General features: G+C 41.4%; 1 protein-coding gene across 1 annotated transcript in view; it reads left to right on the forward strand.

Annotated features, from left to right (window-relative positions):
- adamts3 (ADAM metallopeptidase with thrombospondin type 1 motif 3) overlaps positions 1–15,965 on the forward strand; it is a 145,969-nt gene that overhangs the window by 93,397 nt on the left and 36,607 nt on the right. The window contains exons 5-10 of the mRNA XM_062980867.1: positions 5,437–5,636; positions 8,421–8,504; positions 10,969–11,125; positions 12,204–12,309; positions 12,758–12,901; positions 14,961–15,093. Coding sequence (XP_062836937.1) covers positions 5,437–5,636; positions 8,421–8,504; positions 10,969–11,125; positions 12,204–12,309; positions 12,758–12,901; positions 14,961–15,093 — 824 coding nt within the window. The remainder of the gene's footprint in view (positions 1–5,436; positions 5,637–8,420; positions 8,505–10,968; positions 11,126–12,203; positions 12,310–12,757; positions 12,902–14,960; positions 15,094–15,965) is intronic.

Here is a 15,965-nt window from a genome sequence, read left to right on the forward strand (position 1 = left end):
ACAACAAAAAGGGATTCAATTTGACCAATTATTTTTTTTCTAATAACAAAAATTCAACTGCATGATATTATGGTTGCAGTTTGATGAAGGACAATTGCACACCCCTGTGATAGGACTATAACTTTTACAGTTGCTTTGATGGTTAGATGGGTAAATTCACTAAATGGGCGAGAAGGAATATCACATGGTTCAAAGTCTGGCTGCAGCTGCGCCTTGAGCTACTGAATAAGAAACATTCAGATGTGGGTTCTCTTAAGTAACGCAAAGTAAATATTTTTGTTAGGATTGAGAAACAGGAAAGTATTACTTTTGAAAATCATAACTGCAGTGGTAACTGACTACTTTGGAAGCAGGATGAAATCATACTGTCGATAATTGGTTTTGGGTGTTCGCCTTATCTACATGGATCAAAGAAATTGTACTTGTGTTGTATTAGCCTTGCTCTTGGCACATGACATTCATGATTGTTTGCATCCCAACTGGTTCTTTGACCCTTAAACTACTTCAAAAATAATTATCTTTGCTAAAGCTCAGTCGCGTTTAAATTTTTAATTGTAAATTTACTGATTATATATTTTGAAAAGAATGAAGAGGTATGCAGATAATCACAAATCAGTATAGTTAGCATACCTCCGTATAAAGACAACTTAGGTGGAAATACATATATTCGCATGCACAGCAGAAGCCTTGCCACCATTATTTCAGAACCACTGGCAATTATCTTCGAGAGTTCTTGGAGAATGGGATAAGTCCCAGCAGGTTGGAGGAGGGCGAATGTGGTCCCTATCTTCAAGAAGGGAAAAAAGAACGACCCAAACAATTACCGTCCGGTCAGCCTCACATCAATACCAGGCAAAATTCTGGAAAAGATCATTAAGGAAGTGGTCTGCGAACACTTAGAAACAAATGCGGTCATTGCTAATAGTCAACACGGATTTACCAAAAACAAGTCATGCCAGACTAATCTGATCTCTTTTTTCAATAGAGTTACGAGTTGGGTCGATACAGGGAATGCTGTGGATGTAGCCTACCTGGATTTCAGTAAGGCCTTCGACAAAGTCCCCCACGACCTTCTGGCAAACAAACTAGTAAAATGTGGGCTAGACAAAACTACGGTTAGGTGGATCTGTAATTGGCTAAGCGAACGAACCCAAAGGGTGCTCACCAATGCGTCGTCTTCATCATGGAAAGAAGTGACAAGTGGAGTGCCGCAGGGCTCCGTCCTGGGCCCGGTTCTGTTCAACATCTTTATTAACGACTTAGACGAAGGGTTAGAAGGCACGATCATCAAGTTTGCAGATGACACCAAACTGGGAGGGATAGCTAACACTCCAGAAGACAGGAGCAGAATTCAAAACGATCTTGACAGACTAGAGACTTGGGCCGAAACTAACAAAATGAAGTTCAACAGGGACAAATGCAAGATACTTCACTTCGGCAGAAAAAATGGAAATCAAAGATACAGAATGGGGGACGCCTGGCTTGACAGCAGTGTGTGCGAAAAAGACCTTGGAGTCCTCGTGGACAACAAGTTAAACATGAGCCAACAATGTGATGCGGCAGCTAAAAAAGCCAATGGGATTCTGGCCTGCATCAATAGAGGAATAGCGTCTAGATCCAGGGAAGTTATGCTCCCCCTCTATTCTGCCTTGGTCAGACCACACCTGGAATACTGTGTCCAATTTTGGGCACCACAGTTGAAGGGAGATGTTGACAAGCTGGAAAGCGTCCAGAGGAGGGCGACTAAAATGATTAAGGGTCTGGAGAACAAGCCCTATGAGGAGCGGCTTAAAGAGCTGGGCATGTTTAGCCTGCAGAAGAGAAAGCTGAGAGGAGACATGATAGCCATGTACAAATACGTGAAGGGAAGTCATAGGGAAGAGGGAGCAAGCTTGTTTTCTGCTGCCCTGCAGACTAGGACACGGAACAATGGCTTCAAACTACAGGAAAGGAGATTCCACCTGAACATCAGGAAGAACTTCCTCACTGTGAGAGCTGTTCGACAGTGGAACTCTCTCCCCGGGGCCGTGGTGGAGGCTCCTTCTTTGGAGGCTTTTAAGCAGAGGCTGGATGGCCATCTGTCGGGGGTGCTTTGAATGCGATTTCCTGCTTCTTAGCAGGGGGTTGGACTGGATGGCCCATGTGGTCTCTTCCAACTCTACTATTCTATAATTCTATGATTCTATGATTCATCTGTCTGTCAATAGTCCAAATGGGAGGAGCTTTCTGAAAACAAGTTCATATCAAGGTGAATTCACTCCAGGGATACTTAAGATGAATTCACCATTTTATGTATGCTGCATGTGGTACAAAACAAGGCAAATGCATGGTCTACTCTATGCAGGTTGGGAAAATGTGATGTGGATCAGGATTTTTTTTTCAAATGTAGACTGATCTTTATGAAAGTACTGTATATATTCGAGTATAAGCCAGGTTTTTCAGCCTTATTTAGGGCTGAAAAAGCCCCCCTCGGTTTATACTCAAGTGAAGGTCCTGGCTGGCTTATATTCTGGTTGGTTTTTACTTGAATATATAGGAAATCAGAGTTGTACAGTCTTATCTTATTAAAGTCTTATTATTACCTTAAATTATAGTTTTATGTAAGTATTCAAAAACATTTAACCTACTGATGCCTAAATTAATGTAATTTTATTGGTATCTATTTTTATTTTTATTATTGACACTTACCATTTGCTGCTTCATTTCCCAATCTCATCGTATACTCAAGTCTATATGTTTTCCCAGTTTTTTATGGTAAAATTAGGTGCCTCGGCTTATACTCGAGTATATATGGTACACTTTCAACCTCTGGCTCAGTTGCAACTAATTTGCATCTTATTGATTTGCATTGTGATATATATATATAGAGCTGGATTTTTGTGGTTTTTCCTAATGGATTGCAAAAATGTCGTGGCTGAATGTTTTGAGAAGACAATGGTTTAAATAGATAATCAGTTCTACGTGAAGATAACAAAGTAGATCCTGGATGTACAAGACATCGATCTGTTAAAATTGTTGAGGATTGCAGTGGCCTGATTTGCAAAAAACCTGAAGTATGTTTAGCAACATTTCTGTAGTTTTGAAAATGAACCACCTGTCTCTCCTGAAACACTACAGTTATAGCAGTATGGTTGGATTTGCAATTTAGGGGGTAATATTTCAACTATCAGAGAGCTCTAGTACTTCATTCAAATACAAATCCCACAATTCTGCAGCCATGGCAATGCAATCAAATGGTTGTAATTGTTCAGTGTCAAAGTGATGGACAATTTGCAAGATATGAAAGTGCCTTTGCTTGAAAGAGTTGCATCATCTTTGCAAAAACGATGACAGATGTGAATGGAGAGAAGGAAAGATGAGGTTTCTAGGAGTGTGGTTTTCCCGTCCCTACGCAAATCAGATGTGAAGGAACCTTCAATTTAACACAACCATTGAGGTTTTTGTCAATCTGACTAAAAAGCCTCCTGCTAAATTAGCAGAAATTGAGATGTCTTTTTTTTCTTTTCTTTTTTTTTTTTTTTTTTTTTGCAAGTGAATGTCAGTGAGATGAAATTCAATAAGCCGACAGAAAATATTATTTCCAACTGGGGTTTCTATGATGCCAACTGTGTGTGCTGTGGCATGCTGAAAGAATCAGGAGTGTTCAGCTGTGAAGGGCTCCTGTGAGGACTTTGTCAGTTTGAAGTGATGATCACCTGGTATGGTATGAAATGCTAAATTGGCACAAAGGCTTTGGGTATGTTTAAATGCTCAATGCTTAAAAAGTGGCAATCTGCATTTAAATAAAGTAGTTTATCTTGAAATATTAACTTCCTTTACACTTCTATGTGGGGATGTAAAAATACTTCATCCTTGAAGAAAAAGACAGTGTCACCAAACAGAAACATCATGTTGAAAAGGTAATTAATATAATATAGAATGATAGGTAGACAGACAGACAGATAGATGCGAACTCTCTCTCTCAAGTCTCTATCTTGTTCTGTGTCTTCAAGTTGTTTCCAACTTTTGGCAACCTAAGGGAAACCTGGGGCCCCTGATGGCAAAGTGTGTTAAAGTGCTGAGTTGCTGAACTTGTGGACCAAAAGGTCCCAGGTTCAAATCCCGGGAGCGAAATGAGGGCCCGCTGTTAGACCCAGCTCCTGCCAACCTAGCAGTTTAAAAACATGCACATGTGAGTAGATCAATAGGTACCGCTCCGGCGGGAAGGTAATGGCGCTCCATGCAGTCATGCCAGCCACATGACCTTGGAGGTGTCTATGGACAACACCGTCTCTTCGGCTTAGAAATGGAGATGAGTACCAACCCCCAGAGTCAGTCATGACTGGACTTAACGTCAGGGAAACCTTTACCTTAAGGGAAACCTATCACCGACAATTTCCCCCATGTGATGAGAAAGGGGGGATGTGGGTGATGCAGGGTGTGGACAATGGTTTCCCCAGCTGCCTGCCGGATTTGCCCCATGGATATCCCCGCTGTAACTATGGGCCCTTCCAGACAGGCCTTATATCCCAGGATCTGATCCCAGGTTTTCTGCTTTAAACTGGATGATATGAGTCCGCACTGCCAGATAATCTGGGATAAATAGAAAACCTGGGATCAGATCCTGGGATATTTATTTATTTTATTTATTTCCAACATTTATATCCCACCCTTCTCACCTGAGGGGACTCAAGGCGGCTTACAACAATGGCAGTAATTTGATGCCTACAAAAAAAACAAAATTACACAGTATGTAAAATCAATTAAAACTATTAAATACAATATAAAAAATTTAAAACTTATAGTCAGATCCATTAGTCCAAAAAAAAACCCCTCGTACTTTAGCCATAAGTCAGTCCATGTCGTCTTTGCCATTATTCATTAAAAGCCTGAGCACCTAACCATGTTTTTAGGGCTCTTCTGAAGCCCAAAAGTGTTGGAGCTTGTCAAATATCTCTGGAGAGGGTGTTCTACAGCCGGGGAGCCACCACCGAGAAGGCCCTGTCCCTCATTCCCACTAGCCACACTTGTGAGGCAGGTGGGACCGAGAGCAGGGCTTCTCCAGATGACCTTAGGGATCTTGCTGGCTCATAGGAGGAGATACGTTCAGACAAGTAGATTGGGCTTGTCTGGAAGGGCCCTAAGTAACTTCTCCTGGACTTGTTTTCCCAATAGGCACAGTAATCATGCTCCAGCCACTGGCAGAATGGATCCCCTTCTCCCCATGCAGTGATGGTTCAGGAAGGATTTACAATCACATGAATGAATATGAAACATTTCCAGGTGTCTAAATGTACATAGTCTAAATTTGTTGGGAAGAGCTATCCATCACTAATCTGTAGCTTGAGATTTTGTGGAGATCTAACTACAGATAATCCTTAGATAAGGGAGTCATACTAAACTGTCAACATATTAAAATGTATAACTGGACATTTCTTTTCTTTTCTGACTCCTCAGAATCTGACCTTCGGGGCCGGAGCAGTCTGGACTCCACTTATACCAGCATAGAGCAGCAACTGAATGAGACGTTGAGACAACGTAGGCATGCTGGAGAAAACGACTATAATATTGAAGTTCTCCTGGGCGTGGATGACTCTGTGGTCCGATTTCATGGCAAAGAACACGTGCAGAACTACCTCCTCACCTTAATGAATATAGTGAGTGCTATTTCTCTGTGTCCTTGTTTATCAGATGTGCGTAAACATTTATTCAAGACTTCCTTATCTGACATCTGCTAATGGGATTAGTAACTGATTTCCAAGAGCATATGAAAGGGTTGACACCCCTGTGGTGTTTGTTTTGCTGTCTGTGCCCCTGTTCAGAAGATCTCATCTAACTTTCTGTCCCAATAAAAACTGGATTTTGAAAAAAAAAATGGCTGATTGAGGTGAAAAGGACTGGTGATAAAGCTTCAATTGAGACACCTTTCTCCCATGATAACCCTTTTAAGAGTGAATTTCCTTTCTGATGGATAGATTTCTCTCACTTCCTCTTGTCTCACCCCTGTTTTTAACTATGGGTAATGTGTAAGTTGGATGTTTGTAACCCGGGTACTGCCTGTATCTGGCCAAGAGTACATTCTCTATTGATACACCACATAAGTGTACTGGAACAGCCTTTTACTCTTTGTCATTCTTGGTCCTTTCTTCCAAGCATTTTGAGAAGAACCCTTCTAGATTTGACCTCTTAGCCTTGTCATTGGGGCCATGTCTGTTGAGGTCAGAATGGGGCACCTATGTTACCAGCAAGAAGGAGAGGTGTCAATCTACTTCCTCCTTGCTGATTATGACATTAGCAGACATGAAAGGCAACAGCCAGGAGGAATATCCATGGCTGACAATAAGTGGTGACATGGTCAAGAAAATGGCCCAGCAGGACTGATGTGGTCTTGACTTGGCTGGACTCTCTGGACACCAACAGGGTACAGCAAAGAGTTTGGTCCAGTTTGTGTAGTTATCATCACAGTCAGTCCAGGGTCAGTTTGGAACACAATGCTTCAAAATGATCCTGGATTAACTAGCTGGTGTAGGTATGGCTCTAGCCCCTGAAGCAGCAGAAAAACAAGCATACTCCATCTTCAATATGACATTCTTCCAGATATTTTCAAATAGCTATCATGTTCCCCCTTAATCTTCTCTTCTTCCCTAAACCACTCTTCATAAGGAATCATGATTCCCAGATCTTTGACCACTCTGGCCATGTTTCTGCAGACTCATTCCAGCTTATAGTCACTGAGAGTCATTGGATTAACTAAAGGATATTTCTAATATGTGACAAAAATGGGATGTCTTAATATTAATGTTGTTTAATAATGTATTAATATTTGTGTATATTGCGGGAACATGAGAGAAGCCTCCCACAAGGATGGTAAAAACATCAAAACATCCGGGCGTCCCCTGGGCAATGTCCTTGGAGACGGCCAATTCTCTCACACCAGAAGCGACTTGCAGTTTCTGAAGTCGCTCCTGACATGAAAAAAATGTGTTTATGTATATTTTAAGTTGTATTGAAATGCTTTTAATTGTGAGCTGCTTTGAGTCTTTGTATGGAGAGAAAAAGCAGGATATAAATAATAATCATCATCATGCATTTGCAACTGTACTTTCAGATGTCATATAAATCTTGCATATGTAATCTTCTAGCTAAATGAGCAATGTTCATAAGAATTGTTCATGGAATTTCATGTTGTACAGTGCCCTTGTTCATACCAAAGCTGGATGGGTGAATAGAGCCAGTCAAGTGAGTCTTCCTTGCTAGATGATCATCTGACCAAGTGCGTAGAAAATAGCCAGGTGGGAAGAACAATGTCCTTCTGTGACTCATACTGAAGCAGTGCGAGATCTCATTCACCTTTGAGTCTTTGTATGGAGAGAAAAAGCAGGATATAAATAATAATCATCATCATGCATTTGCAACTGTACTTTCAGATGTCATATAAATCTTGCATATGTAATCTTCTAGCTAAATGAGCAATGTTCATAAGAATTGTTCATGGAATTTCATGTTGTACAGTGCCCTTGTTCATACCAAAGCTGGATGGGTGAATAGAGCCAGTCAAGTGAGTCTTCCTTGCTAGATGATCATCTGACCAAGTGCGTAGAAAATAGCCAGGTGGGAAGAACAATGTCCTTCTGTGACTCATACTGAAGCAGTGCGAGATCTCATCAAACCAACAGGAACACCACTAGAGTTATTCATCTCCTTATACATGACGATACTCTCCAGATAATTGATATTCATTGTTACATGTTGTGTAACTTGTAAACCCATCCTCAGACTTTAAATTTGCTTTTTGTTTATAAAGTGCTAATTGTCATGCTCTTGTGGCTAATAGTCCCTTGGGACCGAAGCCTTGTTATTTGCCAATATCTGGTCTCATTTACAATCCTGGCTGTCTCCGTGAAAAGTGCTTTGTGAGCAAAGCTGGGAAATCAATCTGTCTGCCTTTTGAAAAGATGACCTCTGTAGATTTTTTTCCCAGGGACATTTCAAAAGCACCTTACCCTGAAGCGTCTCAACGACAGCAACAATCTGTTTGCTTTAGGGAAATCAATTGTATCCAAGAATTTCTGAAGAAGACAAAGGAGTCTGTACCAAAAGGGTCTCTCCACTTGAACTAGTTCTAGTCTTTAATGAGTGACTTCTGGGTCATTTCCCATTGTAAGAACACCCTCCCATGGGCTGAAAGAAGCCGAGAGGGCAGTATAAATGGGATCAAAATGCCTTCTATGCATTTGGGAGCAACTATTTACCTTACTATGTTCATACGTGTAAACACAGGTAAATCTGAAATCCAAAACATTTCTGAAGAGAGATAGATCACAAGCTAGACATGAGTAGGCTTCCTAGCCCCAATCATTTGGATAAGGGATACTCTTCCCATATTTATGGTTGTGCATGCTTCTTGCTTTCATTCTCCTTCTCTGCTTTCTTTTTCTTAGGTGAATGAAATTTACCATGATGAATCCTTGGGGGTCCATATAAATGTAGTCTTGGTTCGCATGATGATGTTGGGCTATGCAAAGGTAAATAAACCAGGTGAATGGTCCCTCTCTCTCCTTTTTCATTCCAATTGCTCTTACTGGGTGTGTTGTTAAAGGCATGGTACCTCCCCAACAAAGACAAAACAATGACACTAAGGCCCACTCTGTAATGACCCTCTGTTTCATTCAAATCAGATATAACACCAAAGCTCTCGATCGATTTTATCAAAACTTCTTACGGCTCCAATCATCTTCATGACTTATGTAGAACCCTACCTAAAACACCTGCTGATTGACTGGGCAATGGAAGTCCATTTTTGGATTATCTCCCACAATACTTCACCATAAACTATTTTGGCTAAAAGTGATAGGGCTTGTAGTCCCAAAATAACTTGTAATTCACAGTTGTTAACCTCTGTTCCAACATGTCATGGAAAGAGCTGTTCTTCATTTTGTTTTAAAAAACTGTACATTTCAGATGAAGGTAAATAGGGCACAAGCCATGAATGACTATGATTCACAGGTTTTAAGAGAATAAAATTCCATGCCCATCGGTATCTAGATTTGAAGCCTGAAAAGCTAAAATATTTATTTCTGCGAATGATACAAGAGCACACTTGCATGGTCCCTCTTACATTGCTCGGTGGGTTTCGGATTACTCCCTGTGTGTGGTAGGTAATTATTCCTTTGTTACATTCTTTAATAAAACATTTTGAGTAGGTAAAAGGACCACTTCACTGATATCCTTAAATGCTCATAAATATTTACTGCCTTTGCATTAGAACATGCAGCTCTTGTATATATATGTCATGGTTCATTCCTGTCTAGCAGATGCTCATAGACCATGTGTCTGTGTGCCGTTGCCCTCAGATTTATCTTACAAGACTGGTGCATTTCCCTCCCTAGCAGTTGAGAATGTAAGCAAAGCACAGCTGCGTGGTTCCAGTTTTCCTGACTGAGCAGCTGTTTTACTCACAAGCCTTTTGGTGTGTATGTAGTGTCTCCTATAGGGAAAAGGTTTCCAAGCTCATTAGCCTGATAAAGAATATAAACACTGGAGATAATGGTTTCTGCATGGTTTCTAATATACAATGTTAACAAGCAGACCCAAAAGCCTGGAGCCAGAGGAGCGTCTGATTCTGTATATAATCTCGAACAGCTTGAAAATCATGCCACTACAACATGACTTGCCTCTGTATTATCGGTTGTCAATGTCAGAAGGAGGGCAGATGCATCATGATGTCAACCAAAAGAAATTTACTTCTAGAACTGAGATTTCCACAATCCTCTACTCATTATTGCATGCTTGGAAATTCTGGGCGCTGTGGTCCAAGAAGCAACTTTTCTGTGCTCTGATATCAGCAACCTTCTAGATCAGTGGTTCTCAACCTGTGGGTCCCCAGATGTTTTGTCCTACAACTCCCAGAAATCCCAGCCAGTTTACCAGCTGTTATGATTTCTGGGAGCTGAAAGCCAAAACATCTGGGGACCCACAGGTTGAGGACCACTGGGTTAAACCCTTGTGCCAGCAGAACCGCTGACTTGAAGGTTGGGTTGCTGACCTGAAGGTTGACAGTTCAAATCCGTGAGATGAGGTGAGCTCCCGTCTGTTAGCTCTAGCTTGTGGGGACATGAGAGAAGCCTCCCAGCAGGATGGAAACACATCTAGGCCTCCCCTGGGCAACGTCTCTGCAGACGACCAATTCTCTCACACCAGAAGCAACTTGCAGTATGTTCTTAAGTTGCTTAAGGAGCCCCCAGATGGCATAGTGGCCAAAACATCTGGGGACCCACAGGTTGAGAACCACTGATCTAGATCATTGCTTCTTAGATTATCAGATGTGAGCAACCAGCAGCTCCAGGGACCAGCATTACTTATGACCCATTGGGTTACAGGCCTTCCTTCCTTCCTTCCTTCCTTCCTTCCTTCCTTCCTTCCTTCCTTCCTTCCTTCCTTTCTTTCTTTCTTTCTTTCTTTCTTTCTTTCTTTCTTTCTTTCTTTCTTTCAGAAAACCCATCAGGGAGCAGAAACCAATGGCTCATGAGCCAGCACTGGTCCACCACTTTGAATAGCAAATGGTCTAAATCAGTGGTTCCCAACCTTTGGTCTTCCAGTTGTTTTGTTCCCAGAAATCCTAGCCAGCTTACCTACTGTTAGAAATTGTGGGAGCTGTAGTCCAAAATACCTAGAGAACCAAAGGTTGCAGACCACTGCTCTACATGTTTCTAGATTGCATCTTTCAGTAACAATCGTGAGGAAGTTTAGAAGTTGGAATCCATCAACAACTGGAAGGCCATATGGAAGAGGCCAATGCTACTGCATCCAGTGCTCTCAACAGCTACTGCCTGAAGCAGGCACCTCATGTTGCTCATTCCTGCCAAACCTGATTTTTTTAGTAAGACAGTCTTCAGGGTTGCCACTGCTTTTTCAGTGACAACAAGGAAATCTAAAGTAGAAGCATTATTTTTGGTTCTGTTCTGATTTATATTTTGCATTCTTTCTTAGTCAATCAGCCTTATTGAACGGGGAAATCCATCAAGGAGCCTGGAGAATGTATGCCGTTGGGCATATCAGCAACAAAAAACAGACCCTGGTCATTCAGAGCATCATGATCATGCCATATTTCTAACCAGGCAAGATTTCGGGCCAGCTGGAATGCAAGGTAGTTTTGATTAAGATGCAACACACTCTTACTTACCTTTGCTTCATTCTGTTGCAGGGAAGGGCACGATTCCATTGTTTCCTCTCCTCTTTTTTGAACTTCGAACTCAGTTTGGAGCAGCTGAAGTAAACAGAAGGGAAGAGGCAAAGCAGGAGAGAGGTGGAGAAATTGGAAATTGGAACATTTTAAATGCAGCTAAAAAAAACTGGAATGACAGAAAATTAAATAGGGCTGTAGCTGTCAGTGTTTAATCAAAAGGACTAAAACATGTAATGTATTGTGTTGTTGAAGGTTTTCACCTCCACCCCGGACTGTGGTGGAGGCTCCTTCTTTGGAGGCTTTTGAGCAGAGGCTGGATGGCCATCTGTCAGGGGTGCTTTGAATGTGATTTCCTGCTCCTTGGCAGAAGGTTGGACTGGATGGCCCATGAGGTCTCTTCCAACTCTATTATTCTATGATTCTATGATTCATGGCCAGAATCACTGGGTTGCTGTGAGTTTTTTGGGCTGTCTGGCCATGTTCCAAAAGCATTCTCTCCTGACGTTTCACCCACAGGCATCCTCAGAGGTTTTGAGGTCAGACCTCATAACCTGTGAGGATGCCTGCCATAGATGTGGGTGAAATGTCAGGAGAGAATGCTTCTGGAACATGGCCATACAGCCCAGAAAACTCACAACAACACATGTAATTTATTGTTACATAGGAGCAAGCTTAATACAGTAAATGTCTCGAGGAATTAGTTATGACTTTGCATACAAAAGGTCCCAGGTGTAATTCTCAGCACTCTAGCCAAAGATTGATAAGAAAACCCTGCTTGGAAGGTCTAGAAAACCAATGTATATAAGTATGCAGGATTTAACTAGATCAATAGTATGATTAAGTATATGGCAGTTTCCTGTGAAAAAACAGAAAACATGTATTTTTCTCAAGGATTGTCTCCTTCTGAACCTATAAGCATTAGCTACAAAATCAGTTCTTTGGCTAGATTAAAAGTCTAATTTTTTTCAGGTAGGCATATAAACAAATATGAGGATACTTTTGCTTGCTTTTAAATGCCAACCTTTCACTCTGTCAACAGGGTATGCTCCAGTAACAGGCATGTGTCATCCTGTCAGAAGTTGCACTCTTAACCATGAAGATGGGTTTTCTTCAGCATTTGTGGTTGCCCATGAAACTGGACATGTGTAAGTCTTTCTAGAAAGTAGGTACAAGTTGAGTCTCACTTATTCAGAAATCCAAAACTCCAGAACTGAAAACTTTTTGCTGCCAGCTGCCAAGTTCAGCCTGTTGTAAAGCTCCATGCGCTCTCTGTGATGGTAAACCTGGTTCTTAGCTCTTAGTTTACCATCCCAGTGAAGGCATAGAGATCTGTGATTTGGGTCTGTGAAGTCCAGGTAACTCAAACTAATTTGCTGATATGGTATGAATGTATGTCATCTTTAAGGAGGCTCATTATCTTCTAGTTCAACTAGTAAATATAATGGGAAATTGATGTAATTTTACATCATAATCCTTATCACAGTCCCTGCTGACTTGGTCTTCTGGAAGCTGAAATCTAGAACATCTGAAGAATGAAATATTTTCCACCCCTTATTTCCATGCTTATTTCCATTTGTTGGTCTTTGGTTTCAGGTTGGGAATGGAGCATGATGGACAAGGGAACAGGTGTGGGGATGAGACCGCAATGGGGAGCGTCATGGCTCCGTTGGTGCAAGCTGCTTTTCATCGATACCACTGGTCCCGGTGCAGTGGCCAGGAACTCAAAAGATACATACAGTAAGGATCAGCTTGTGGTGGCCTCATACTCTGTTGACAGTTTGAAGAAGGGGATAATGCATATCAATGAGGTCAGCCCCTCTTGGTTACACTTGCGATTGACCATAAAAGTAACAAGGATATCTCAAGACATTTTGATGCTTGAGCAAGAACAAAATGGTTCCCCCTCTGGGTTCATCTAGAAAAGTGAACTGGGACAGTTGTTTCATAGTTGTCAAATGCTGGCAATTGGATAATATTGACCATATCATTTAGAAGGAACAAACTAATTTAGGAGGTTCAGGGCAGATAGGATGTGGCAGTTAACTGCTGTCTTCCAATATCTGCTGCCTGCGATGGCCATTTCACTTTGCTTTATACGAGGGCTATCCAGAAAGTAGATTATGTTTTGGAATTAAAAATAAACAAAGTATAGGAGAAAATATTTACCACATGCAATTGAAAGCCATACCCAAATACCACATCTCACCTAGTCGCCATTCAAATCTAGGCACTTACCATAGCGATGAATGAGCTTTGCAACTCCTTCCCCACTAAATTCTGCCACTTGCTTCCTCAACCACTTGTTTCCAACAATGGGGACATGCCTGGCAACACAGCATTTTGGCAACGCTGTGCAGCTGCGGGAAGGGGTGACCAGCTGGTTGAGGAAGCAAGTGGCAGAATTTAGTGGGGAAGGAGTTGCAAAGCTCATTCATTGCTATGGTAAGTGCCTAGATTTGAATGGTGACTTTGTGAGATGTGGTATTTCAACTGCATATGGTAAATGTTTTCTCCTATACTTTGTTCATTTTTAATTCCAAAATGTAATCTACTTTCTGGATAGCCCTCGTAATAGAGCCAGCCTTGGAAAATTGTATGGTTTGCTGCATGACCTGCAAAGTAGATTGGTTTATTCTGAGCTCAGGTATGAACCAATTGTGGTTTTGTTCTGCCCTGATTATGTCATTGGGAAATGTAATGAGATCATATCCCATTCATGCCCATGTCAACTTGTAAACCATTTGATCTCCTATCAAACATCAGGCAAGCCAAGGGATAGCACTAATCATGGCCATACATAGTCCTTTTATGTAGGTGCTTTGAGTTTTAGTGAAAAGGTTTGTGAGTATAGTGAATAACATGGCTCAGACTTGGACAGAACCAGAAGATCACATAGTCCAACTTTTGCCTAGCAGTACAATGATCCAATAATGAATTTCCTTGCAATTTTGGCCCGAATGTGGGAGAAGATACTGTATTTCAAACAGGAAACATTTGTAGAAGGTATAGCAAATAAAACCCATTGGCTGTAATTCAAAGGGCATGCATGTCTCTACCACTATACTGATGCAGTCATCCAGTGTACTGCATCCTCTGTGTCACTTCATCCCCAGGTGCTCAGGGTCTCCCAGGTGCAGCTCTATCCATCCTTTGTGCAGATCTACCTGGCATGTTTTGCCTGCCCTTGTGCACTGAATAACAGAACAACTTCCAGCTCCACAGGATAGCAGCTTGAGACCCATATTGATATTGCAGCCTTAAGACGAGGGGCATTGCCTAAGAGATACAGGATATCTTCATTTATGATGTTCTCTCTCTGAGTTCTTATGCTGTAATAACCAAAGCTTATGTCAATAAGAGGACTCTAGGCACAATGTGTTTAATTCTTCAAAAAAATCTTGATATGTTTATTAACTAATTCTAATTCCACATTCCTATTCTCCAAGCTGTTTTTCATTTCATCATAAACTTTATTGAATCTCTGCTGCCCTCTAATGGTGGACAAGTGTGAAAGACAAAGAGGTCTTCTGCTGCCCTCTACTGCTCAATATGATAAATTAGATTGATAGATAAATAGGTAATTTCCACTTTTCTGAAATTTTGAGTATGAATAGAATAAGACTTCTGAGTGTTAATAGAATAAGACTTCATTCATGGCCAGAGAAACACGTGAGTGTATGTAATCCATGCAGATAAGAATTACATTCTGACTTAAAGTTAAACTATGGCTTGCATGTCCAGCTGACAACTTCCATCTTTTCTCTTTTGCTTCTCTTTTCCCACCCGTCATCCATAGCTCCTATGACTGCCTCCTTGATGACCCCTTTGAACACGATTGGCCCAAACTTCCTGAGCTGCCAGGGATAAATTATTCCATGGATGAACAGTGCCGCTTCGATTTCGGTGTGGGCTACAAAATGTGCACGGCGGTATGTCCAGAGAGGTTTCTAGAAAGTAAGGCTGGACCAAATCTTTGGACTGTTACAAGTTCAGCCTTAACATGAAGAGGGTTGAATGAGAAGGGGCAAATGGGTTTCACACTCTTCAATGGAGTTGACAGGACAGAGGATGACATTTTCTGGAATTTTTGTCCAGAAGCAAGCAAACAGTGGTTGCCATCTCTTTCTCCGAATGCACATGCTCACTGCCTCACCGTAAATTGCATTCTGGGAGTCAGATCTATATGTGGTTTCATCAATTCCTTCTGAAAGCCATGAATCTCATGAAAATAGAATTTCAATTTGAATCCATTGCTCTGCGTCCTAGTCTCTTGGAGCAGCAGAAAACAAGCTGGCTTCCTTCTCAATATGACATCCTTTCAAATATGTAAACATGGTTATCATGTCTGCTTTTTACCTTCATTTCTCAAGTTAAACATACACATCTTCCTAAGCCACTCCGTATAAGGCCTGGCTAATTCTGATTGCCCTGCTCTGGACATGTCAGTATCCTTCTTGAATTGTGGTGACCAGAGTTGGCTTATTCCTCTAAAACAGCTGGAACCTCCCCCAACATTGAAACATGCCAGTTGTGTTGCAAAATTGAAAGAGTTGGGCACGTTGCATGCACACACACACACACACACACACACAGGCAAAGTAAGGTGGGGAGATTACATGGAGTTTCAGCCAATTGAGACTTTTCGGTGTGGATCATATTTTGAAGGAAGAGAAGATCATAGCTTGGGGTATCTATTTTTAAAATCTCATTCTGTTCAAATCATAGAATTATATAACAATAGAGTTGCAAGGGTCCCCATCTGGTCCAGTCCCCTGCTCAATGCAGGAACTCCAGTTAGAGC

The sequence above is a fragment of the Anolis carolinensis genome, chromosome 5, assembly GCF_035594765.1.
Source record: "Anolis carolinensis isolate JA03-04 chromosome 5, rAnoCar3.1.pri, whole genome shotgun sequence".
Taxonomy (NCBI): Eukaryota; Metazoa; Chordata; class Lepidosauria; order Squamata; family Dactyloidae; genus Anolis; species Anolis carolinensis.